The sequence below is a fragment of the Melopsittacus undulatus genome, chromosome 1, assembly GCF_012275295.1.
Source record: "Melopsittacus undulatus isolate bMelUnd1 chromosome 1, bMelUnd1.mat.Z, whole genome shotgun sequence".
NCBI classification, from domain to species: domain Eukaryota; kingdom Metazoa; phylum Chordata; class Aves; order Psittaciformes; family Psittaculidae; genus Melopsittacus; species Melopsittacus undulatus.
In genome coordinates, this window is record NC_047527.1 from 21876937 (window position 1) to 21904216 (window position 27280).

The following is a 27280-nucleotide window of genomic DNA, read 5'->3' on the forward strand; positions in this document are numbered from 1 at the left end:
GGCATCCAAAGAGCAGTTGTCTTCCATCTTCTCTCACTAGAGTTCACCTACGTCATATTATACTTGCAAATTGTTCCTCTAGTAAACAGCCAGCTGCATGGTTGGGAAGCAACTGGCCCCAATTAATCTGCCACAGCACCCTTGCAGTTGTATCTCTGAGGACAGGGGAGGAGATGTCCCTGAAAGAGTGGTGACAAGGATCGGATAGTCACATCCAGCCATTGTATGTGCTGATACAGAACAGCATTTGCATTGTCTTCTAGTGCAGTGACTACACACTCAAATGGATGGACAGGGGATGCTGAATTTAGTCTTTATGGACAGCTTGCACTCTGTTACCCTTAATTTTTTAGCACTCAAGTGCACAGTGTTAGATGTCCAGACAGTTCTTAGTGTAGCTTTGTGTCCTTCTGTTATCCATAGAGTATTTGATAATGTTGTATGTCAGAAGCAGATAATGTATTTATTGTGGCAAGGACTTTTTTGGGACCAGAAGGATAAGATTGTCTCTCTTGTAACCATATTAGCACTTGCAATATGATTATGGTAGCCTTGCTATGCAATTCTGGCTAGGTACTGCGTTGGCTGCATTGGACTTTATGTAATATAGTTCAGTACACAATGGGAAATACTTGATTCTACATTAAAAACATTATCTTAACATAACAGTTTTATTGCCTTTGTTGCTCGAAAAAGACTCGGTGTCTTAGCTTTCTAGATGTATTTTGGTACTCCAGACAAATGTAAAAGGATTAGAAAAGATGTCATTAGAATAGAAAGTTAAAGTTGTCACAAATGCTGAAACGCAGGCATGATCCAGACTTGGATAATTAATTTTCATCTATGTCATCAAGCCAAACTTAAGGAGGGAGTCGAAGGTGTCGCTTACCCTAGTGTAAAATAATTGTGTAAGAGAGTACCTAATGAAAAAGCAGCTTCTAAAAACCTGTACTTTTTTTTCTTACTGTCTTGAGATCAGTTTGTGTCACATCTTCCCCCCCTCTTCCCTCCTCTCAGTAATGTGTATGCCATATTATTACTGTGAAGTGAAATTGATGAACAAATAATGCTGCAGCAGTGTGCCAGTTGTAGGCACTTGTGATTTCTCTGGTAGCTTGTATTTCACTCCAACCATTTTGTATTTCTTCTGTCTGTCTCCTTTGCCTCGCTCTCCTGTCTTAGGAACACAGTCTAGAATTGGGATTCTAGAGGTGACTGTGTGAATGGACATTTGGAGGACATTCAATGGAAAGGAGAGGGGTTGTATCCAGACAGGGAAGGCTTTAATAACTTGCTAGTTGCTTCTGACACAAACGCTTTGCCATTCCGTTGGAAAGCTGCAAATGTAGCTGAAGCTGCCATAACCTCTCTAATGGGGAAGTGTGGGCAGATATAAACTACTCCAGTTATATAAAAAATGGAATCTGAACAAAGCAGTATCTTTTTAAATGTAGCTATTATCTTCCCTGTACAGAACAATGTCATCCTGACCAGCGGTTATTTATAAAGGCTGCACTCAGTGTACCGTTAAGGCTTGCTAGTATACGTAAATAATGGAAGTCTTTCATTGCAAGCTGTAACGATTCCTTTTTTGCATTTAGTGTTATGACATGACAGTTGGCTTGGCAGATTGGTTTTCTTGTTTATTTGCATTTATTATTCACATTTTCTACCTGCTTTCATGTTAGAATCCTTTTGAATGTGCCTTGGCCTTCCTACTTCCTTAAATTCCATTGCATTCCTTTCACAGATATCCAACTGTGATACTACAAGGTGACAATTTCCTTTTGCTGGATGAAGATGCAGTTTTGTTCTTCTAAGGAGAATTCTTCAATAATAATGGTTAAAAATTTGCAGCAGACTACTTTTGTAGTTGCATGCTGTTTCAGAGTGAGGAACCATTTATGTTCCTTCAATCCAGTATTTGATAGCTTCCAGTCAGTAGAATGATTTGAGGATCACTGCTAAACTGTGGGATTGCACATGAAAAAGGTGAAAAATAAGGACAGAAAGGGAATTGTCATTAATACCTTTCTTAATAATGGTATTCTTAAAAGATGTAAGCAGGAAAAAGAGCTGCTAAAACCTCAGAATTAATTTCTGAATAACATTTCAGTTACAGCTTTTGATTATTTTTTTTAGTGCAGTGTTGAATAACTGGTTAGAGAATAGTCTATAAACCATCCTTACTGAAATACTTTAATATACCAGAAATGAAAAAAAAGACTTTTTTTTTTAAGTAAGTAAAAATTGTGGAAGTATCTACTATTTGAATCACAGACTTGAAGCTTCTAAATAACAAATCATAAAATTTCCTATTTTAACAACTTACGTTAAAGTGATCTGATTAAAATGTCTCACTTCTAGCCTACTAGAACTTTGACATCTTGTGTCTTTTTTGGGGGCAAAATTGTTAAATTTCAAAATTACTTCAGAAATTAATCCTACAGTGGAAACAGTTGTGCAGCTGGGGTTTTTGCAGGGGACTTTAGTTCCTCAGTACAGTTATTGGGCCTGCATTATTCTGGTTTGGCACTGGTACAGTATATGATTCATTATTGTCTCATGCTAGCAAGGAAACCACAAGCATATTGCAGCATAACAAGGTTAGAGAAGTATATTTCAAATCAAATATGAAACAGTCATCAAGGATATTTACTAATTCTGTGGAACTTTTGTCCTGTGTTATATAGCAGATCTGGGGGAAAATGAATCTCTTGCACAGATGTTTTACCTTTGCTGTAGGCAATTGTGTGCCGCCTGAAGAATGGAGCTGGTGATAATACTCCATTCTTGAAACCTCAAATAGTTTTGGAGTCTCTTTACACTGACTATTTCCTTCCCTGTTACCACCTTCCTGAATACACATAACAGTGTTTGTTGAATTGGTTTTGGTAGTCAGAGGAAAGGTCTGGATTGAGACTAGAGCCTAGGATTCATACCTGTGTAGTGGTTCTTACAGCTGAGGGGAAGTACGCTGTGATAGCTGGACTTTCCAAGAAGCAGCTGGCGTCAGGTCCAGGTATTTTGTACTTTTCCAGTCTTGCTGGGAGATGGCAAACACAAATTCAGGTTTGTCCAGATCATAGTCCATTGAGCTGGAACAGTTAACCACTGTTAACTCCAGGTAATGTTTGATAGTGTCACCAGGTTATCTAGAGGCAGACGTGGCCCTTTGTGAACATGAAACTTGAAGCTCTTTGGGTTTGTTTTTTGTTCAAATGTCAACATCATCTCTGGTTTGTCTCGTTTCTCTGTCAGATGCTCATTTTTCTCCCACAAACTGGTTTTCATTCAAGAACTGTGATGTTGTCAGTGGCTAGGGAAGCCGAGTGCTGTTACCCTTGAATGTTCATGTGCAGGTTTGTAAAATCCACGTTTAAAGTCTGTTTCAGCTACTGCTGTCCTCTTTGAAAGGTCTTCTCTTTTATGTGGGACTCTCAGTATGTCAGACAGAAGCTCTGATAGAAATGAGGAGCCTTTAATTGTAAATGTATGGGGGTAGCTGAGAGTGAGGCATGAAGATGGTTTGCAAGGTCCTAGTGCCATTAGTGGACTGCAGGTGTTCTTTTGTGTACAGACTTGAGCTTGAGGATCTAAGACATGAGCAGTCCCACTTGTGAATGTGCCTTCATGTCTGTGTGTGGCTTGCTACGTTTCTAAATGAAAATTCAGAATGTTGTCTGTGTTGGATTGGTGCAGAGGTGATCCCTGGTAGCCGTGAAAAGCTTGAGTGCATAGAGGAGGCTTTTGAGTTAATTTCTGAGATCTTTTTAGCATTATTGTTCATTCCTCAGATAGCTAGTGTGAGGTATTCTGCCACCATCATAGACACAGTGTCTGCAGGCAGTTTTAGGAATCTTTTAGTCTTAAAGTGATCTGCAGAGCATACAAACTGTTAGCTTTGGCTCCAGTTTCTGCTTTTAGAGTATTTCAGATGTTCTTACTTGAGGCATCTGCTTTGTTTTTGAAAATGGAAACGAAGACAAATGCATTGCTGTTTGCCCTCCCTCTGTCTGGGTCAGGCTGCTTGGCTCGAAGGGACAAGGTGTGCTAGTTGAGGGCTTGTGCTGGTTCCTGCTGAGCTGCTGTGATGGGATGGGAGGACACAAACAGGGCAGCAGGCTGTGCCTCTCCATTGCCTACTCTCTGGTCACTACTTAGCTGGTTGCTTCAGATGACCTCTTCAGTTTTTATGGCCTCTGCTTTGTTCTCCCTCTGACTGATGCAGAGAATTACCTGAAGCCTGGAAAATGAGCCAGTTAGATGAACAGACTGTGCCCAGTACAGCAGCAGTCTTGGACTGAAAAATTAAATTGTCCTCTCTCACTTCCTGCTCTTCTGCATTAGTTTCCTGATTCAGGAATCTAGCCCTCTGAGTTACACAGCACAACGAAGGCTTAATGTAACTACTTCAGAAGCATCTGTTGGCAAGAAAGCTTTGACGTCAGCAGAGTTAGGGTGAGGTTTGCATTGCGCACATGCAGCCACTCCGGCTGGTGTGGATAATGGCATGTAGGAATTGAAGCAGGATTTGGAGTAGGTGGGGGGAATAATTTTGAATGGTGTTTGTAGCACACTTCTAGGTGTATGTGTTTTGTGGGTAGAAAATGTACTTGACAAACTATATGTTGTCCCATTTGTTTATTACAGACATTTCAGATAGTTTTGTAAATATTTATGCCTGACACTCTGCTTGCAGGGTATTGCTTTTAGCTCTTTAAACTGGGATTACAGTAGCAGTTCTTTGCTGGTGTTCTATGCGAAAGTATTTTTCAGCAGCAAACTATATGTATTGCTAAAGGTTTTGCTGGTTTTGGTTTTGTTGTTTTGGATTTTTTTTTCCCAGTGTTAACATGAGGTTTAGATAAGCAGGGAAAAAGATCAGTATTCATCTACTGCAATTTGAAATTCCTAGTTGTTGACTTCCAAGTAGAAAGAAAGCAAAGACTTAAAACCTGTGAATTCATGAGCTGCCAGAGAAAGCTGTATTTTATTTTTAAGATGAACAAAGAATTCACTTTTGTTATTGTTGATTATTTCCAAGTCAAAGAGATTTGTTTAAATATGAAAGCCTGTGCTTTATATTCAATGTAAGATACTTGTTTCACCTGGGATTTATCTGGCTGCAAACAACTCAGGAGAGCTATATTTAAGGCCTGAGTAGAACTCTGTGTGTCACTGTGATGGGATTCAAAGTCTGGCTGGAGTACTGTGGCTGATTTAAAAAGGTAAGCAAGAAGCTTTTGTAGTGCTTACGGATTAGTTACTCTGCTTTTTAAAGGGAAAAAGTCATCCCAACATTTGAGGACTATCTCAGGTTTAGGCTAACAAGTACTCTTGGCCAGAGGCAGCCTCTTCTGTACTGATTCAGTTTACCAAATGTTATGTTTCTGTGGTCTAGGAAGCTTTTATATCTGACTTAAGGTGTTGTGTTTTTTTTAAAGTTTTACTAAAAAGGGTATAGTTGAAGGCGTATTACCAGTGTTGCTGTTTGAAAACCACAAAGTATGGTTTTTACCTCAGAGCCTGAAATAGCACAGGTTAGCTTGGAGACTGTAATTAGAAAGTGTTTAGCTGTTCACAGTAATGGAGAAAAGCACAGTTGCTTTTCTAGGAATTGCCTGATGCTTGATTTATGTGTGGACTTTTTCTTTTGTGCCTGTAATTCTTTGAAATGGATGATGTGTCAGTCTGTCTAACAAAGGGGCCTAACGATGATTCCATAATTATGTAGAAAGAGCTGTTTAAGATGATGCTTTGTGGAAGAAAAGAGTAACATCCAACAAAAGTGTATTTAAAGGTGTGTTGGCATATGTGAGTTTGCACATGTAAATGTGGAGGGGGAAAGTATTAGGGGAAAAAGGCTCTCTGCGCAAGGCATGAGGGCAGGGGTGTTGTATTTCAGAAATACTCCCTGTGTTATGGGGCTTGCCGGTGGAGATGTAGCTTGCTAATTTAAAAGTCATGGAGTTAGTGGAATAGTGCAAATACATCTTGACCCACACTTCCTTTTCTCCTTTCCGGCAGCTGCTCACCGAGTGTGCCAGCAAGCGCTGCTGCAGCGCTCCTCAACCGGCACAGCGGAGTCACTCCAGGTCCTGTGCGTTTTCTTCTGACTTTGTATTCTGTTGTTAAATGTATTGAGCACAGCAGGGAACCTTGGAATGCTGGGGTTTTTTTACAAGTTTGTTGTGAAGCATTCTGACAATCCAGAATATCACAGCATTGCCAGGGTTTCATCACTACTGTGTGATGCAGTGTATTCTGACATGCAAGACTGTAAGACCGCTGGCTAATATGCAATGGCTTGCAGAGGATTCACAAACTCTCCTGTGTTGCTGTATGCTTGGGTGCCATTTACAAGGCAATGAAGACTAAAAGTTTCACAAGAGTAAGTCTTTAAAGCCAAGAGTTGGTGTTTCTGCACAAAATTTTCTAGCCATTTGATAGAGCAGGTTTTTGTACATAGAGAAACTGCTTACTCCTCAGTCTGTTGCTGTCAGTGAAAAATGTTTGGAAAAACTTGCATTAAAACTGGCTAAGCCTTGCTGTGTGCTGACATAGCATATTTTTCAGCATTGGAAATTACGTTGTTGTAGGTGGAATAACTGTGCTGGCAGAATAACTCCTGGTTGACCTATATTGTATTTCCAGCATAGGTACAGCATCAGGGATACTTTAAAAGTCACTCATTCAGCTTTCTCTTGCTTTGTGCTTTTTAACTACTGTTTACACTATTTATAGTGTTAGTAGACTCTGTAAAGGCTGCCAGATCATTCCCCTTCTCTTGCACTGTCTATGCTGAATAGGCTCTATCTTTTCAGCCTGGTCTTTTTTATTTATTTTCAGCAGGACTGGAAGAATCCTTTCCACTAACTTACCCCCAAAGAAACATCAATAACATTGAAACTTTCACCTCATGTATTCACAAGCAAATATATCCGTGCTTGATACCTAGTCAGGTTTGTCTTTACCTTCGTGTTGTAATGTTCTCCTTTTGTTCTACGTTAGGTTTGGCATTGACATAAGTTTTGTGGTACTTTTGCCGTTTCCTGACGCCAATGGTTTTTCTGGAGGCAGTGAGTGTTTCCTGTCTGGAAGCTAGAGGCAGTGTTCCTGGCAGGATGAAGTATTTTTGTTTCCCTGGCTAGATCTTTCCCTGTCTTTGTTTTTGTCTCTCTCTGTTCCTTTTTTTTTTCTTTTTGTTTTTTTTTTCTTTTTTTTTTCTTTTTTATTTTGGTCTGTATTTCGGATTGCACCAGTTTAACCAGAGCTGTCATTAAGCAAAAAATGGACTTGGTGGTTTGAAATACATCCATCAAGAGTTTTTCAGTAACATACTAACAGAATAAATTCACAGGCCAGGCAGCAGTAGGATTGGGCATATTGTACTAGGCTTTGCTCTGATTTCATTTCTTTGGTGAACACGGGCAGTTGGTTACATTGGTGTACCTTTGTACCTGACCTGAGGGCCTTGCAGCAGTTACGGCATTAGCCATAGCGGAATTCAGAAGACTCATAGTTCTTGTCTGTATCCTGGGCTTGATGCTGTTAGAATAGACACACAGTCACCCAAGTCTTTCTGAAAATTTTATATTGAATTATATTTACCAGAATTAGTAGTTTCTCTGTAAAGAGGCTTCAGCTGAGATCAATACACAGTGGCTATTCAGTTCTCAAGGGCTGAGGTACTGTCAGTCTACAGTGGTTTAGTAAACTGCTGTCAGTCATCACAGTGGCCTTCAGAAACTGACCAAGTTCTTATGCCAGCCCTTGGTAACACAGCCAAACTTGATCTCACTGGAAGAGTTCAGAACTGTTACTAACTCGCTCCTTTTTAACTGTTTTAGTTAGTTTATAAGTTTTATCCAAAGTGTATATCTGTTTTGTCAATAAAACTGGGAAAATAGCACTGGAGGATTAAAAAGTAATCCATTAATAGTTTCCAGCACTTCTTATGTTGCGGCAAAGCTGTTTCAAGACTAGTGTGTGGGGTGGCTTTGTTTGTTTGGGGTTTTTTAAAAATATTTTTCTCCCCCACCCTGAAAACAGAGGTTAGTTTTATGCCACAGAAAAGACAGATGGAAGATGCTGCCAGTCAGCTGATCAAGAGTATCTTCAGTTCAAGACAAACTTCTGGCCCTTGCTGAATTTAAGAATCAATAGGGGCCAGGGACTGCGATCTGTTACCTCTTATATATCCTTCCAGACTGCTGTCTCTCTGGCATACTGTTCAGTCTCTGTGTGCTGTCTCTGGAAATTCTGTTCCTGATTTCAGATCCCTCTACTACAATTTATGTTTCACCTTGTATCTTGATATGCTTGTATTTGTTTTTCTCTTTTTTTCTAGTAGGACAAACTTTAAAGCCTGGTTGAAAACAAAAGCTTGTCAGAATTCAGTATACAGCCATTACTGTTTGATTGGGCAAAACTACAGATCTGAAATGACATTTGGGAATGCTTTTCTGTAGGACTGATCTCAGCATTTGGGAGTGTTGCCATGTTTTCTACTTGCAGGATTGGTAGCACTGCTGGAAACAAAACTTTCTGAAGTTGTTTCACTGGTGTGTATATTTATTCCAGTTATTTTGCAATGTATAGTTTAGAATAAAAAGCAGCTGCAGGAAATTCCAAGGAAACTTCAGCGTAGTAAAGAGTAAAGCCCAAAGTGGTGAATACTTGCTTTTAACTAGAATAAATACAGAGCTGAAAACCTGAATGCTTGCTTTGGGATTATTTTGCTATAGTAATTGCCAGATAATGTGCTTTGTTTTATTTATAGTTTCAGGCTGCATTGGTGAATCTATCTGTTCATACAATATAAGCTTTCTCAGAAGACACAATTCAGAATTAAGCTCCTTAGCTCTTTTATATTGACTGCTCTTCCAGATGATTAGGATTTTAAAAGCAGAATTTACAATATACTTTTACTTTAGGGAAAGACTTTGGGTTTGAATTTTTGTATTTGTCTCAGGAAAAGTCATTTGTCAATCTTTTGAATGATGTGTTCATACTGGCTAATTTTCAGCTCATGGTCATAAATAATGCTCAGTTTAAATGAAAGTACTAATACAGTTAGATTAAAACTTTTTTTTGTGCATAGGCAGCTTGTGCAGTTTTCAGTCCTGGAGTGCTGCTTCCCCTTTCCAAGCCTCTAGCTATATTTTGGAGTTGTCATATATTCTGCAACATTACTTCAGTGTATACATAAAAAAAATCAATCTCCCCACAATATTTAGAGATCAAAGTACCTGCTCAGAGAATGTGTTCCCATCACTTAGGCAAGAAAATAATTATGCTAGTGTGAGGATTTTAATGATAGAACAATTAACGTAGTTGAAAGTTCTGGTGATGTTTTGTTTTTCCTTCCTTTCTTCCTCTCCCTGTGTTTCCAAGACTTTGGTTTCTATTGGCTGAGTTTGGTGTACATTTGCTTACAGTAATGCACCACACTGCATAGGATAAGCTTTTCAACACAGCAAGCAAGTGCATAGTTGAACTAAGACTGCTCTGCTGAGTTAGATAAGGGAAAATTGATCCTAGTAGTCTTAGTTGAAAAAGATGTAGGTCTGAAGATTCACAAAGCAGCAGCTCTCCAGTGAGTTCTTAGCTTTGATCAACCATCACACTCAATATACCCAGATTTAATGCTGCTGGTTTGGAAAATTAATGTTTTTACAATTTAAGGAATTTTTGCTTGTTTGTCACCAGGCTGAGGGGAGGTGTTTGAGGTGAACTCCCTTCTTTACAAGCATTATGTGCAAGAGAAACAGTTTTGCTAGAGTTGGCAGTCATTCAGAGACTTTCGGGATGAGTTGAGCAGCTTGTGAGACTTCCTTTCCTAATAGCAGCTGTCATGGACATATGATACAGAATGTATTGCACAAAAATTTCTAACGAAGAAGCATAACTTGTTTTATTAATAAGCTGTTAAAAGATTTTTCTAGCTTCAGGATTGGTTTGTTATGTCACTGTGACTTTTAAAATAGAACATTGTATATCAGTTAACGTTTGGCAATTCTACAGTGTGTACTCTGCAGGCTTCTGTGTCTTTTAAATACAGTCAATCTTTTGACTTTAGTGGCTGGTCAGTCTGGCTGTCTCAGGCTTTGAACCTAAGTGGTTTCATAGTCTGTCTCTTTGCTTTATTGTTTTACAAACAATATTGCTTTGTTCTGGAAGTGAAAGTAGAATTTCCAGATAATTGACACAGGACTTTAAGGACAAATAAAGTGCAGTCAGAATAAACTGGGACATGGTAACAGTGCATATACAGATTTTTAAGAGATTAAAATATCTCTGTCTTGCAAGTGATTTTCTCTTGAATTCTTGTATAACAGTATCTCCGAATAGCAGATTTTCTTGTAACATGATTTGGAATATGAAGTAACAATCTGGACAGAAAGTTGATTAGAGAAACCATAATGTTGTAATTCAGTGTTTATTGAAAGATGCTTTGCAAATAAATAGCACTCTCCTTGCTTTAGTGAACATCCCAGTTGAAGCGTAGATTATCACCTGAAAAGCTTACATGTGATAAGGGAATTAACCCCAGCCTTTTTTCTGCTTTTGATATCTAGTGATAGTCTTTTATTTAATTTTACAAGGCATTACATAGTGTCTGTGAACTGATCCCAGTTATTAGAAGACTTCCCAAAAGTAATGCAAAGTCTGTTTATAGGAACACCAAAGAATGTCCTTTTGTTCCTGGAAGACCTCATGTTTCTCACTTGGCACTGATCTATATGTGTAAAGCTGTCTTGTCCAAGAGAGTTTAACTTCTTTTCAGGTTAGGGATGTGGGCCCTACTCTGTTCTGCTTATCAGTTCTGTGCTGGTATGGTTATGTCCCAGATCTTGTCAGCACCTTTGCTGAGCCTGCTGCAAACGGCAGTGTGAAACTGGTCAGTGAATGCTTGGTACAGTAAGTGTGGGCAACTTAACTCCTGGTGTTTGGAATCTGCACAAATTAAAAATGTAAGATTATTTCACTGAACCTGTTCTTCTGCTGTTTGAAGATATGTAAAGTTTGAGACTTGACATGGCAGATTTCTAAAGGCTTTCAAAAACTTGTCTTTGATCAGGGGAGTCCTGTCTTTGAAATAATGGTCCCTGTGCAGCTCTCAATAGTCTATAGTAAGCATAAAGAAATGAGAGCCTAATTAACTAAATGATCAAGTAATTTTAACTCTGAAAAAGATTTACTAGAAGTAGAAGCAACTCCGGTAACTTCCATAATGAATGGTCTTCATGCTTTAAGAGAAGCATTCACCTATGTGGCTCCTAGAATAAAGCAGGGCAGGAGAGTAAAGATATCTTCCTGAAAAAGTGTCTGAGATACTAAAATTACTTTTTTCTTAGATAAACTTCATAAAATGTGAACTACCATACCAGTGCCCTCTTTTCAAAAGAGGAAAGCTATAATGAAGTGAAATTTACATGAGTATGTTTTTAAAATCATTTTACACAGCTCAGTTTGAGTTAAATGACTTAAGTCACTTTGACTTTACTTTTTTGCATCCTGGCATAACCCTAACAAATCACTGTAAATGTCTGATAAGTATCTGTAAGTTTAAGTTTCATTTAAAAGCTTGAGAAATCTGCTGATACAAATTTGTTAGCTTTGTTTTATAGAATAAACTTTTCAGCTTAATCTAAATATTATTGACCCTTTCATTTCACCTTTTATTAGAAATCAAACTTAGAAGTCATCCAAAAAAGCCACAGAAATAAAACATGTTTAGAAATAAGTCTTCTATAGGTGTAATGGAAAATGTTGCTATTCTTGATTTTGGCTTTTGAGGGGAAATACATTGAAGGAGTCACAATTAGCAGAAAGCACTGCAATCAAGCATTTCACTTATACTGTGTTGTGTTACCATTAAAGGATTTTAGTTTTCAACTTAGTGTGTATAAAAGCTCTGCCAGAACGTTTGTTTCCACATAATTTCCATTTGTTTACTTCAAAGTTGTAAAGTGTTGGTTCTGCTTGTACTAAATCATCTGTGATTAAACCACCTAACAGCCTTAGCGTGCTCTGACACCATGTGCATTGACGTGAGTACAGTGGGGTTTTTCAGTGGGACATAGTGCTACAGAAGCACATAGCTGTCAGAATTGTTAAGCTCTTTCAGACTGTTCCTCACTGTTTTAGTGATGCCAGACTTTTAGCTGAACCTGATGCATGTGTAGAGCAAGCAGGGGTATAGAAATCCTCAGGCAACTGTTTGTTTCCCCCCCAGCTTTAAACTGTGCATTGGCATTTAATTTAGCGGTTTAAGCTTTTGAATATTTTCTACACTTCATTCCACTAGTTTTACAATTTTTGCACCATGGAGTAATAAGAAGCAAAATGTGGTTTTGATGCCTCTTCTTAGATGCTTAAAGATAACCTTGATGTTAACATCATAGCTTAGGAATTCCAGGACTGACAGGAGATGCTTCTTGGAAGAGGAAGGCAGAAATGTATTTTAGATCTGTAATGCATTGTCAGTGGATGAACTTTGAGCTCTGTTTTTTTTTTTCCTTTTTTTCTTTTCAGCTCTGTTTAAGCTGGAGCAGTTTAAGCATCTCCAAGCATCTCAGAAAGCAGCTACACAGCATAGATGTTAGGAATTACAGATGTAAGAGAATGAAGCTGGTAGCAGTGAATTTTAATAAAGCAGTAGCTTTCAGTATGCTAACATAAAGTTGGTGCTTGGTTAAATTGCAAGGAGGAGCAAATGCCTGAAGAGTGGATTTTGGGGTGGTTTTTTTTTTTTTTTGCAATACAGAAAGTCTTCATTTGCCATTTAAGCACCAGTGACATGAGGGAATGTTTGAGGATTTTAGTGAGGATATAGCTATATCTATGTTAATGGCGATTTTTCTCCTTTGTTACACAAATACTTAAGCCTGCCTTCGTTTTGCAAATGTGTATGAAATTGCTTGGCCTGATGGCAGACTCCCACATTTGTTAACACAGTATGCTCCATTGAAGGTGTAATGGAAGAGCAGGCAGCACACTGAAGTTGTGCCTCTGGTGTGTTTGGAGGACAGTTTGGAGCATTGAGTGAGTTAGTCTTCCCCAGCAGCTAGCTTATATAAGTGTAAGGCTTTTTCTTGCAAAATCTGTAGGGTTGGACTTGGCTGCCCCGAAAAGCTTGGAGATTTTCAAAAAAGTTTAGAAATTTGTAAGATGAGACAAGTAAAAGTTCTGTTGTGGAGAGCTATACCAGAAGATACTTTTTACCCCAGTGATTTTGTCAGTTGAAAATTTCTCCCTTTACAAGATTATTCTGATTTTCCTTTCTCTCCCCCTCCATTATATGGTCAGCAATAGCATCTACTTAAAGCAGCATGGTCAAGAAGAATTATAGAAGGAAATCAGTTGGATGTTGGTTAATCTTTCCCAGCAAACAGTTTAGGAAGGATTTCTGAAGGAACAGATTGCAGTTAAGTATTGAGCTTTATGAGAGTTACATGTTTAAACATCATTTTGTGCTTTTGGAGGTCTTCGAATGACAAGGTGTGTTTGTGCTGTGGCAACTGGTATTTTGTGGTAGCCTGTGGCATGAGCAGAATGCAAAGCGTGCCTGGAATTTGGATTTGTGGTAGGGCTTTAGGGATGGCAGGAAGCCAGAAACATGGTTTTTCTCTAGTCAGTAAGTGCTTTTGAGGAAATGTTGAGGACAGTGGTGAACTTACATTTTTAGATGCTCTGTGTGCGGTTTTCCTAACCCTTTGCCATTGCCCGTTTTAGTTTCCTTTGTATGTTGATGGAGTTTATACTAGCCAGATGGGGCAGAACTTGTAGAATGTTGCTGGTCAAAATCAGATTGTTTGTTGTTATTACCATAATTGTGTGTCTCGGCTTGTTTCAAGACTTGATTCAGAGTTTAATTTTTCACACAGTGTATTTCATGTGGACACACTGTTACTGGAATAATACAGGCGCTGTGTTCTCTGACTGTACAGAATCAGGTCATTTTTTTCCTCCTTTTTGTCAGTAAAAGCATGCAGATGCTGTGTTGGGTTGGGCAACATGAGAACTGGTCAGTGCTCCAGATGGTGCTAGTAAGGCTTTTATGGTTTTTAGCATTGTAACATTTGTCTTCATTTTTTCCTGTAATAAATCATCTGCTGAATCTTTTCACTTCAGCGAAGTCATCTTTGAATGTCACTAAAATGGCAATCCAAAATTACTATATAAGGAAGAGTATGGCTTTTAAAACTAACTTTATGCATGTAAATCTAGAGAGCATAATTGATGATTGTCTGAAATAACTGGCAACTTTTCTATTCAAAACCCTGACAAAGTTTTAACCATTTTCTTTAGAAGAGCAGTCTGCTGTTTCTGAAAGACTGCTTACTGGATCCCATTACACAGAGCTATAGAACCAATTTGTCCCCTTTTTTAGAACATGGGAGAATATTTAAGAAAAAAAAAGTACAACTGGTTCATCATCAGAGCTGCTACTTCTTGATTTCTTGATTTTGTACATCTGTTGGAACTGGCAAAAAATGCTGTAGTACGCATTCTTTCCTCTCCAGAGAAAGGGAGGAGGGGAAGGCTTGTGGTCACAGGCTTGGCTGTGTTTACTGCGTTTATTTCCTACCTTTTTTTCTATTATTTTTACTTAAAAAAAAAAAGGCCAAAAAACCCAACCCACAAACAAACAACAAAACACTGTTCTGCCTGAAATGAATGCTTGGAGAGGATGGCAATTTCCACCGTCTTGTAGGATCCATGTGAACATACGGATGTTAGTAAGAATGTAGTTATAATAATGGTTAGTCTTGTACTTCTAAAACATACAGATATAATTTATCACCAGCCATGGGCTATAGGATTTGTGTATTGAACCCTGTCCACCAACTACATGTATCTGGAACATCATGTCAAAGTCTGAGAGAGAAGGATGTTCCTTTCTGTCATCACTGTTGAACAGTTTCATTTGTTTCACCTTTTTTTTCTGTAGATAAGGGAATACTTTAGCTCATTTAATGAGAAACAGCGGCTATAAAGCTATTAAATTTGTTCTGGGAACAGAAGCAGGTAAAGTATCCAAAATTCCTTTTGACTAGATTTTAGGCTGAAAATGTTCCCTTAGGAGGAAAGAAAGAGTGTGTTATGTTCTTGAAATATGCTTTAATAAAATAAGATTTTTTGCATAGTGCTCCAGAGAGGTAAGATTTTCCTTTGGGAGGGAGGTAATATGAATACAGCATTTGAGAAAAACAGACTATAGTGGCTTTTAAACTTTCTTAAAAATTCAACAGTCTAGTAGTCTAAACACATGACCTCTATTTTACAAGTCAGATGAGAGGGGGGTGTGGGTGCTATTTTTTTTTTTCTATGGGTGAGTTCCCTTTTTTTGTTTGGGTGGGGTTTTTTGCTTGGTTAGTATGGGTTTTTTTCTTTTTAGATTTTTACACTTGAGAAAGGAAGTATTCTGGTAGAGTACTACTGTAGTATGCTGGTAGGGTATTACTGTACCAGATGATGGTATAAATAGAGTAATGTTGACTTGGCTACCTGCTGATATGTATATAATATTAAGCTACAGTAGTCTGCAGAGGGCCCAGCAGTGGGTGTGATGCACATGTTGCTTTGGTGAGCTGGATAACCCGTGGGCTATTTCTGTGTTTCCTCTTCAGAGAGGGATTCCTGTTCCTGCTGCTGGTCAGCTTTCCTCTGAAACTTCCTAGTCTTGACCCAGTCATCTCAGTGATCCTGTCCTGAGGACAGGAAATAGTTGGAAATAGTTGAAGCTTTATATGTGATGAGAATCTGGGGTTTGGGGCTTTTTTTAGTAAAAGTTGGTATAATAAGAAATTCAGATGTTGTCACCTTAACTAGTGATTGCTTGAATAGCAATACGGAAGTTGAAGGGCAAGACAGCACTGGCTGTCACTCACTATGTAGCTCTGCTTCCTGAAATATTCAGGTGCTTTGCATGATAAAAATGCATCTGGGTACTTCCCTGAGAGTCCTTACCTTTTGAGAATATCTTGAGCTGTTTAGCCACAGTGATTCAGTTTCTGCTGGTAGTCTAAATGGATTCCAAATAGACACGTCTTTCTTATAATTAACTATATAGGGTTTGTACATGACATGTGGAAAGTGTAATGCAGAGAAAACAGAAAAGTTTCCAATGCTGTAAGCCTGTTACTAGGCTTTGTAGAAGAACTTGTTATACACTTACTTAGTTGTCACCTTGGGTTATGGTAATTTCTACACATGCACACATACTATCTCCCTTAGGGAGCAGGGAAGTGAAGATGCCTTTCTCAGCACTTGCTTAAGTGTTGCAAGGATATTCCTTGACCACAGGGAAATTTCAGGCTTGTTAAGATGAGAAGGATGTAAAGGATAGAACAAGCTGACAGAAAAAGTATCATGTCAGATGGTGACAAGATGGTAGTAATATGAATAACAAGTCATTAGAGTGCTGTGGCCTTTCAGAACAGAAAGTGATGGGTGTGTTTCTAATCTGTTTTTTTGTTTCTTTTTTTTATCTTTCCTCCTAATACAGGGAATTCCTCTGAAGAATATGCTGGAAGCATTTTCATGTGAATTTTCTGCATGAAAACTCTCAAACTGGATTGCATAATAATATGCCTGTATTCTATGACTTTATTATTTTGATCCTTAAAAATGATTAGCGTTGTATATGAAATTTAACACATTTCTGATGAGTGACCTAGACATGAGTTTACATCGGCAAATGGGTTCTGATCGGGACCTCCAGTCTTCTGCCTCTTCTGTGAGCTTGCCATCAGTTAAAAAGGCACCAAAGAAAAGAAGAATTTCACTGGGCTCTCTTTTTCGGAGAAAAAAAGACACAAAACGCAAGTCTAGGGATTTAAATGGAGGTGTTGATGGAATTGCAAGTATTGAAAGTATTCATTCAGAAATGTGTACAGACAAGAACTCTATTTTCTCCACGTGTACCTCTTCTGATAACGGAACAACCTCTAGCAGCAAACCAAGCGGAGACTTCATGGAATGCCCCTTGTGCCTTTTGCGGCACTCCAAGGACAGGTTCCCGGAGATAATGACTTGTCACCATAGATCATGTGTGGATTGTTTGCGTCAGTATCTCCGGATAGAAATCTCTGAGAGCAGAGTTAATATTAGCTGTCCAGAATGCTCAGAACGATTTAATCCTCATGATATTCGTTTGATACTAAATGATGACATCTTGATGGAAAAATACGAAGAGTTTATGCTTAGGCGCTGGCTGGTTGCAGATCCTGATTGTCGGTGGTGCCCAGCTCCGGATTGTGGGTATGTACTTTGTTTCCCAATATCTGCAAAAAAGTGACAGCATAAATAATGTTCATAACATTACGCTTTTTTGAAAAGTTAATTGCTTTCCTTTAGCATTCTGTTATGTGTTGTTTGAGTAGGTGGTAGGCAGAATTCTCTTAAAACCCAAAACAACACAACAAATGAAAACCAGAACAACAAAAAAACCTTCCTTAAGCCACAGCGCACTTTCCAATGTAAAATCCATCCTCAAGTAGGATTTTTTTCTAAACAGAAGGAATTACAGCAATGTCATGAATCTTGTTGGTAGGTAGTTGCTATGTACCTGCATCAGGCAAAAAAATCGAGATTTTGCACTTCCAAGGCAACAGTGCAAATCTCTGGCTAAAGAGAAGTGAAAACTTGGTGTCTGTACCTTTAACTTCGTCCATTTGTTAAAGCACAGTGAGTATTTTGGTGGGTTTTAACTGTGAAAAGCGATTGAAGATTTTTTTTTTTTTTTTTTCAATAAGAAACCCTTTCCAGCCTTAGATATCATCCATCCTGTGACTGGTTGAGACACCGCTTGTTGCCTGTCAACAGGATTGTAATGTAAGATAATGATCAGTTTGTTCCTGCTTATTATCTGGGGAACATAGTGTTTTATCATTGCTTTAATACTTCAGCAGATCTGAAACCATTCTGAATTCTGATGTGAGTAGGCTGAATGTTGCTGAGCAGCTCATCACACTTTTTGGCTGTTGGTGTTCATAATGCCCCTTCAAGTTGCTATTTTAGCGATTGTGTGTGTTGTTATAATGTCTAAAGGTTATAGCCATGACTACAATGCGGATGTGCAGTGCACAGTACAGACGAAGAAGGTGACATCTCTGTTTCAAAGTCTCACAGATGAGCAGTAAGTAGAAAGAAAAAAAGGAAGAATGTTGGAAGATAAAAAGCAAATTGGTGACTATATAAATTGTAGACTGTTAGGTAGATTAAATATTCATATATTAATGCTTAGGTGTCTAATGTTTAGGAGGCTTTCAAATTTAACCTGTATGTTAAGAAACTTACTTGAAACGCAGTTTTGCATTCATACTTTAAATGAAACATAATTTGCTAATGTGGTCAAAAGCAGGGGCCGAGAAGGTGATAGTCCCTTATGTGCTCTGGTCCAAAGTGGATGACATTCCTGTGGTATAGTTTGAGAAGGAAAATTACTTGAGAGATGGATTGGTTGCCTAAGCATTTAACAGCCATGTGGGCAGAACCAGTATAGCTTGCCTGTAATATTTTGATACTGCAAAAGGAAACAACCACTAGAAGGCTTTATTAGATAGGTAGAGGTATGCTTTGCTCAAGTTTCGCTGAGCGTTTGTGTTCTGGACAAACTGTTGTTACTCAGGGTAACGGGAAGTATGTAAGAGCTGTTAAATCATTTTCTATTAAAGCATGATTTGGTGATTCAGATACTGATTTAGTACTTCAGTAAGTAGGCAAAGTCAGATTTGTTTAATAGAGACTGTTCACCATGCTTATTTATTGTGCATAAGTCATCTGTTAAAAAAGTAAATCCTAAGTACCTTTAAATGGTCATCAGCTGTAATGATAACTGCTATAGGTAATATACCATTATAAAAAGTGGATCTTCAGAGTGAAGTTAAAGTTAAGCACAATCATGTGCAACCACAGCAAATATTTAAGTTGTTGCTTCAGAACTGCTTCCTGCATGCTTCTTACTCTGAGAGTGAATCCTATGGAAAGCACAGTATGCTGCCAGGAAGCTAAACTAATGCAGTGTTTGTGAGAGAGGAGTTCTCATTACTAGTATGAAGTTGGATGAAGTTGGTTACTTGGATACTTCTCCACAGGATCATTTGTTATGGTTTTCATCCTAAAGAAACAAGAGCTTGTGCAATCATATTTTGTCTTTTTTCCAACATTATCCTGATCACTTTTGAAACCTTTAGCACCTTCAGATATGTTAGGTAGAGGGGGGTGAGCACTCAGCATAAGCTAATCTAAAAACTTTGGGGGGATAAAACCCCAACACATATTACTTGAGCAAGTGAGAGGCCATCAGTAATGCCTCCAAGCAAAGTAAATACCTGCGTCTATATCCTACAGTGACCTTTTTTAATTTGGCCTTTCAAGCAGCCACTGCAGCAGTGTCTGCAAGCTGGTATGTGCCTGGCTGGGAGCCTGCTGCAGCACTGGTCTCTCAGCTCACCATCAGCTGGGGAGATGAGAGAAAGCACCCAGGGAGGTGGGGAGAAGTGGTAGTGATATATAGAATGTAGTAACAGGGACTTAATGTCATTGTGGAGCGTAGGAGAGGGATGAAGGAATAGTATAGGTGTGAGGATTAGGGACACAAGTGCTATTAAGACTTCCACTGAACAGCCTATAGCATTGTTTAATGATGAGGTATCATGCACAGTACACACAATCTTCACATGAGCAGATACTTGCTCTAACAGTTATGTGCTACAATAGTAGTTCAGTTTCTCATTGCTTTGGCAACTGTAATCAACTTGTACAATATGCAGTTAAAAGTGAGGGCTTTTTTTCTGAACAGTTTTTGATACATAGTGCTGGCAGAATGCCTTGGGGTTACAATGGTAGCTGAACTGATTTTAGCATGGGTCAGATACTTCATGAAGGAGCTGGATGGAATGCATTTGCTGAATTTGCAATTAATCCCAAAGTAGGAGACGTGCAATAACTTCAGGGGGTAGCATTAAAGTTGTCTTTAAAAGTAAAAATAAGTAAAATAAGTACTGTAATAAGTAGGGAGTAGGTGGAAAGTAGAGCATCTCAGGAGGAAAAAAACCTACTGCACAAATAGGTAAGAAGGAATTGAGTGGATAGTGCATGACAGTGCTTAGGCTCTCCTCAGCATTGACAAAACATCCCATGTAATACCATTTCAGGGTTTGGGCATCATGCTTGGACAAAGATCTGGACCAGATAAAGAGAAAATAATTCTAAAAACTTTGATCCCTGATAGGGAAAAAATGATGAAGGGGAAGAAAAAAAAAAGGAAGCTAGGTTACTCTGTTATAATGGGGTTGGTTTACATCATGGGCCCCCATGAAACCACAAAAACTATTTAAGAAGTAAGTGTCTTTCAGATGTCTTTCACTCTATTTGGGGTAAAAATAGGTCTTAGAGGTGGCGAAACTAGAACCAAGCAGATCTTGAAACAAAGTAGTGAGTGTATTGCTACTAATTCTGTCCCAGTGGAAAATATCATAACTTCCCCAGGAAAGAAACTAGAGATTTGTTAGGAGGAGAACCTCTGTCGTAGTTAATGTCCTCAGCAAGCTGCTTTGGAGCTATGGGGTCTCTTTACTAAAGCAGTTTAATGCCATGAATGGTCCATACTGGTGGCACCACAGACTTTCTGATCCTGGGCTACTTCATCCTTAGTTTTTGTTGCGACTTCAACTGCATCCTGACTGTTGATGGTACCTGAAATATTGTAAAAGTCTGGACCTCCTGCAGCCTACCTGTAGTGGCTGTGCAGGGGACACTGACAAGTAGGTGATCATTCCCTGGGGAAGCAGCATGGATAAGGAACCCTTTTGGGCTTTGTTCCAGACCACATTTTTTAGATTCCGTTTCCTCATATCAGTTTTCCAATGTCATTTTAGCAAGCCTTAGTAAATCACTGTTCCAAATGTGCTCTGTCATTTCTTCTGTCTGAATTATTTAATGGTTTTGCTCTGAGGTTGTATTGCTGACAGTATTAGAAAGGAGCAGCAATTCCTATTGTTTATCTTTGTCAAGCAAAAAGCAGATTGGGCAAAAAAGTGCAAGTTCCTTCATTCTTCCTCTTGCTGTACATCCTTTCTTCAATTAATTGTCTCTGTTTTTCATTATTATTACTTTGAATTTGGTTGGTTGTCCCTTTTCTCAGCCTGACAAGAACTTCTGGCTTTTACATAATCTGTGAAATGAATGCAACATGTTGAAATTAAATCTGTAATTTTGTACAGTTTGAACTGAGAATAACTTTGGTTTAAAAAGTGACTTTCTAAAGGTGATAAATCAGACCCAAATGGGGAGTGCTTTTGGAGATGTGCCTATTCTTTATTAACAGTGGGAGGCAGGATATAATTTGATACTTTGTTCTGTGGTCTACACTTGAGATTCTTTGATACAACAGTAGTGAGTCCTGGATGTGTCCCTGTATGCTGAAGAAGCATTTGGATCAGTGTCTCTTTGTGTGCACACAAAGCAATTATCTTCTGGGTTGCAGTAAGTGGGGATAATAGAGCTGATTAACTTGGCGGCAATATAGAAGAATCTAGCAATTACTGAAACAAATTTTTACTTGGAAAGTAAGAAATATTTGAAAACAGGCAAGCACATACTCATTTTATTTGTCACTGCATCATCTTAAATTAAAGGTTGAAAACTCCTATTTGTTTGCAGAACTTCTGGGGGGAGTGAAACTCAAACGCTGTTTCAAAACACCAATGAAAGGGGTAGGATTTGCATTAACTTCAGAGCTTCAGATCTAGCTACTCTAAAATGAGTAATAGCTAAATGTGCAGATACATATATGAGTGGGGATAATTTTAGTATTATAAAGAATATTTTGAGTTAATTTATACAACTGCTATAAATTGAGAAGAGGGTAAAAAAACACAACAATTAATCTTCTAAAATGGAAATATCTTCATCTGAATAGCCATAAATTTAAGGCCTACTGCATTTATAAGTCTGTTGAAGTCTATTCAGGGGGACTGTTCATGTGAAAAGTTTCAAGTGATCATACCAGTGGACTTAGCTTATTTAACAGAAAGCTATTGCATAAAATAATTGAAAAAATTAGCAATGGGTAGGAATTAAGGTATGTGTGTTGGTGTGTATATATATATATATTTAGGATTAATATTAATTGTAATACACACTGTATTTTCATCCTGTAAACTTTAAAATGCAAGCCTGATGGAGGAATTTATTTGTGACAGATCACTTAGCAGGGATCCTCACAGATATAAAAAGGATCTAGCTTAAACATGTTCATAGTGACTGGGACACTTTCCAAACTATAACTTTTTCTGTTTGCTTAGATACCTTCTCTGGTTTTATTGTCCCATTCTTCTAAACTGTGGTGCTTTGTGACTGTGAAGGTTATAGTGGTACATTCAGCCTTAAACACAGAATATTTCAGTACTGATTTAAGTTATTAAAGTGGGGAATAGCAAAGTGTTGCACTGGTTGTAATATTTCTGTACAACCACAGTCTAATGTGATAGTTGTGGAAGGAGGTGGTAAGGAACTTAATGTCAACTCCTGATGTGCACTGCCTCTGTACCTGTTTCAGCTGCTCTGGCAGCTGTCTTGTCTGCTTTGGTCTATAAGACAGAATTGGTTTTAGTAACAAAATTCTCTCTTGTCCCTCTTGATCATTCAAGATATGCTGTGATTGCTTTTGGATGTGCCAGCTGTCCCAAGCTTACGTGTGGACGAGAAGGCTGTGGAACTGAGTTTTGCTACCACTGTAAGCAGATTTGGCATCCCAACCAGACCTGCGATGCTGCTCGCCAGGAGAGAGCTCAGAGTCTGCGACTGAGAACAATTCGTTCTTCATCTATTAGTTACAGCCAGGAATCTGGAGCAGCAGGTATTTATGATTAAGATACTGTGTCTGTAAAATATCTTTTTTTCATACATTTACAGAATTAACCTTAAAAAGCAAAGAAGGGAATAAATAGCAGCATGGTGGATACTAGCTGCTTTGTCTTTATATTTCAGAAACATAAGATTACTATTTTAAGCTTGTATTCCAATTTTAAATGTTATAATTTGAAGTACTCTGTGACCAGAGCACCTGACTTCACTCTTAGAGGCATTTTAAATTCTTATTCCGTAGCTGAAAAATACAAACTCAAAGGAACTGTCTGCAAAGCATTCTCTGTGTTTGGCACACTACCTTTGTTGGTTACATCACACACTGGGAACACCTACTTTCTCCACTGTAGGTGAAATTTCACAGGGCTGCCAATAATAAAAACTGTTACAAATAAAACTCAAAACTACTTATTTTTTGCTTTCAAAACAGACTGTTAGTCTGATGCCAGCTCTGATGTTTGACATCTGTGTTAGTACTAATTTCTTTTTTTCAGTAAAATGCTTATCTCATCTACTAGAAAGCAGACCATTCTGTATCTTAAAATTGAGTTTGTTTGTAACTCCTGCCAAAAAGAGGGTAAGCTATTTAGAGTAGTATTTTCCAGAGCAAGAGTCCAGCTTGCTATTGGTAAGAATTGGCTCCAATTACACCAGACTCTGATTTATTTGGTAGCTTTGTGTCTGCCTGATCAGTCAGGGTAGATACCTGGTGGAAAGTCTCTCTTGTACCTAGAGTGAGTCTCTCTTGGACCTAAAATCATAGAATAGTTAGGATTGGAAAGGACCTTAAGATCATCTAGTTCCAACCCCCTGCCATGGGCAGGGACACCTCACACTAAACCATGTCACCCAAGGCTCTGTCCAACCCAGCCTTGCACACTGCCAGGGATGGAGCATTCACAACTTCCCTGGGCAACCCATTCCAGTGCCTCACCACCCTAACAGTAAAGAATTTCTTCCTCATATTCAATCTAAACCTCTGCTGTTTAAGTTTCAACCCATTACGCCTTTTCCTATCACTACAGTCCCTAATGAATAGTCCCTCACCAGCATCCCTGTAGGCCCCCTTCAGATACTGGAAGGCTGCTAGGAGGTCTCCATGCAGCCTTCTCCAGGCTGAACAGCCCTAACTTTCTCAGCCTGTCTTCATATGGGAGGTGCTCCAGTCCCCTGATCATCCTCGTGGCCCTCCTCTGGACTTGTTCTAACAGTTCCATATCCTTTTTATGTTGAGGACATGCTGTTGTTCTCCAACCCAGCCCTAGACTTTAGAGACTGATTTGTTTTTCTTTCTGGCTTATTTTAACAAGGCACCCCATCTTGCCTTAAAAACTGGCATCCTGCTCTAGTTATCAAATATGTTCAAAGATAAACTTCAAATAAATTGGCATGCCATCTCTTTCCATGACCTTTCAGTCCCTCCCAGCATGAGCAGCAGCAGCCCTATGCTGCAAGAACTTGCTCAGTTTAGTAACTGCCCTGTAGGTTGTGCATCTGTTCCCATCTGGGAATAGCTATTGTGTTTTTTCACTGTCTGTCCCTGTGCTCTGGAGTTGGTAGAGTTACTGTTTTGTGCTGGTTCTGCACCTCTTTGGATATTTTTTATACCAAGTATATTCCCTCTTTTCCTTTTTCTTGCCTAGTAGCATAGGAGCAGTAAACTTGGACATCTGAACTGGGCACTGCAAGGTGTTTCTGCTGCTGTGAATAAATAGCTTGTCCCAAAGTGCAGGTGCTAACCAGTAGTGTGAAGATGACAACTATGGCTGTGTCAGCATACACATTTCACTGTTGCTCAATGACCCCTTGTTTGTTAATAACAGAGCTGGTCCCTTATCCATGTCTTTCAGAATTTGACTTGGTAGCAAGAGGAACTTCCAGAATTTTCTTCTTGCTACAATATTTTTTTTTTGTAGGGAGTAAGTACTAAGTAGGGCTGTGAAAAGGACTCAAGAAGAGGTTCATGATACCAAAGAAACATACTTGATGTGGAAGGAGGATGGGTTTAAGATAAGAAGAAATAAGAATGGTGACTGAATATTCAAGTAAAGCATTGATAACAGCATAAAATGTAAAACAGGAATATATTTAAAGAGATATTATCAGTCCTGTATTAACATACATGTTTAATGTCTGATTCTAATACATGTTGCATTAAGCTTAGAAAATCCTTGAACTGAGTGAATGAATTAACTATTCAATTACATGAATGTGAGGTGATATGCCTTGTTTTCATTAGTTCTACTCAGTCCAAGGTTTAAAAATACAAAAAGCTATCAAGTCATTGCCAAATCAGGATGTGTAAAGCAAACTTACAATAAACTTCTTCCATTTTTCATATAATGGTTCAGTCAGTTTTCTCAAACAAATGTCTATATTTTGATTAAATTTGCTTGTTCAAGAACTGATATGATCTTAATATTCATTTTTAAACAGCTGATGACATAAAGCCATGCCCCCGCTGTGCTGCTTACATAATAAAAATGAATGATGGAAGCTGCAATCATATGACTTGTGCTGTCTGTGGCTGTGAATTCTGTTGGCTGTGTATGAAAGAGATTTCAGATTTACATTATTTAAGGTACATAGAACAAAAAAAAAAGTGTTGTTAGTAATTTGTTTTCCAGAATGCTTAAAAGTAGATTCCTGGGTACTGTAACTCTAATTTTCTTCCTGTTTGAGAATCAGTTGAAGTATCCGTATCTGAGAAGTTAGTTTCTAATGCATGTATTAAAATTAGTGCTGTGACATTTTAATCTTAAAATACTTTCCTAAGTTTCATGCATGCAACATGTACTTAGTAGAATAAATGAGGGTTTAAATTAACATACCTATTGTTTTCACTGATGTTTTTATATGCTGCTGTATTGTTTTCATAGTCACACAGAAACTCTGCTTATATAAGCTATCACAGATTAGCATGTAGTAATACACAAAATGCTTCTCTTTATGTTGCAAAATATGCTGTAAAGGAAAAAAAAAACCAAACTGATGTTTGGTATCCATAACATCTGTAATTTCATCTTAATAATTTTGGAACTAAAGAACAGTAGTGTACAGTTACGTTGATTTGTTTACAATTTCTTTACACTTCTTTCTATTAGCCCTTCAGGTTGCACATTTTGGGGAAAGAAACCATGGAGCCGTAAGAAGAAGATACTGTGGCAGCTAGGAACACTTGTTGGAGCTCCTGTAGGAATTGCCTTAATAGCTGGCATTGCTATTCCTGCTATGATTATTGGAATCCCTGTGTATGTGGGTCGTAAGGTAAAATGTACTACAACTCCTAACATGCTTCAGGTTTTTTTACCTTCTGCTTTGTATGACTTAGGCAGTCTTCACCAGTGTTAAAAAAAAACAACCAACCAACCCTGAAAACAGAAACAAACCAACCCCCCAGAAGACACACCAACCAACCTGTGAATTGTTCAACTTCTACAACTTATTTCAGTTATACAGAAAGGAGAAGCAGCGTGTTTAAGAGTGCAGTTCCTCTTAAAACAGGCAGAGCAAAACACTGAGCAACTTCCAATTTCTACATCTTGCCATGGAAGTTCTTGCATGCTTCTTTTTCAAAGTTGCTTTGTTTTTAACCACTGTTTTCCCATGTGCCCCTTAGAATTAAACAATAGAGGAAAAGGAAAGCAAAAAAGGTATCCTTATTTTTCTTAACAACAGGTAGTTACCAGTATTTTAGTACAAAGTTTTGCTAGTATAGGTGTTTGCATGTACACATTTAAGCATTTATACTCAACAGCTTGTTGGTTTCCTTGGGCCGGTCCACTATATGGAGCAGTGTTCCATGCAGGTAGCTAGGCTGCATCCGTCTTCATTTAGTGTTTGTGGGAATCAGCTAGGAATGACCTTGTTAATTGGAAGGTAGTTCGTGTATTTCCCCGAAAAAATATAGCTGTTTTTAGGATAAAATAAATGACAGATTGCAAAGAGAAGATAATTGCATCTCCTATTTAGGATAAAGTAGTAAGTTATTCAAGTCTTTCAGAAATGGATTATCTGAAATTGATGACTTGCTTTAGTAGGCACATGTCCTGGATGGGCATGATCAGATTGGTGTTTCTGCTTGTATCAGCATGGATTCTCACAGTGAATGGTGTTTCTCTCACATAAGCTATTGCTGCCAAAGTTCAGAGATGCAGCTTTTCAATTGTATTTATTTTTTACTTTCAAGCAAGTACTCCTACCTTCTGCTGTGGTTGTTTTTTGACCCTTTTATTCTGTTTTATCTTAGTCACATACAGTCATTAGAACTGTATAAAGGATAAGAGGAAGAAGGCAGCAGTTACCTGTTTCAAATTGCTATTGTGTATTCTGCTCTTGCTCATTAGATTTTGGGATAGGTCTAACATTGTCTTCCTACATGAAATTCTTACTGTTC

The 27280-nt window shown here is 38.3% G+C and overlaps 1 protein-coding gene across 2 annotated transcripts in view; it reads left to right on the forward strand.

Annotated features, from left to right (window-relative positions):
- The window catches only part of RNF19A (ring finger protein 19A, RBR E3 ubiquitin protein ligase), a 58246-nt gene that overhangs the window by 20324 nt on the left and 10642 nt on the right, over window positions 1-27280 (forward strand). For both annotated transcript variants that reach the window (XM_005150895.4, XM_031050545.2), the window contains exons 3-6: window positions 16520-17274; window positions 22668-22876; window positions 25321-25465; window positions 25989-26151. In XM_005150895.4, coding sequence (XP_005150952.2) covers window positions 16658-17274; window positions 22668-22876; window positions 25321-25465; window positions 25989-26151 — 1134 coding nt within the window. In that variant the 5' untranslated portion in view covers window positions 16520-16657. The remainder of the gene's footprint in view (window positions 1-16519; window positions 17275-22667; window positions 22877-25320; window positions 25466-25988; window positions 26152-27280) is intronic.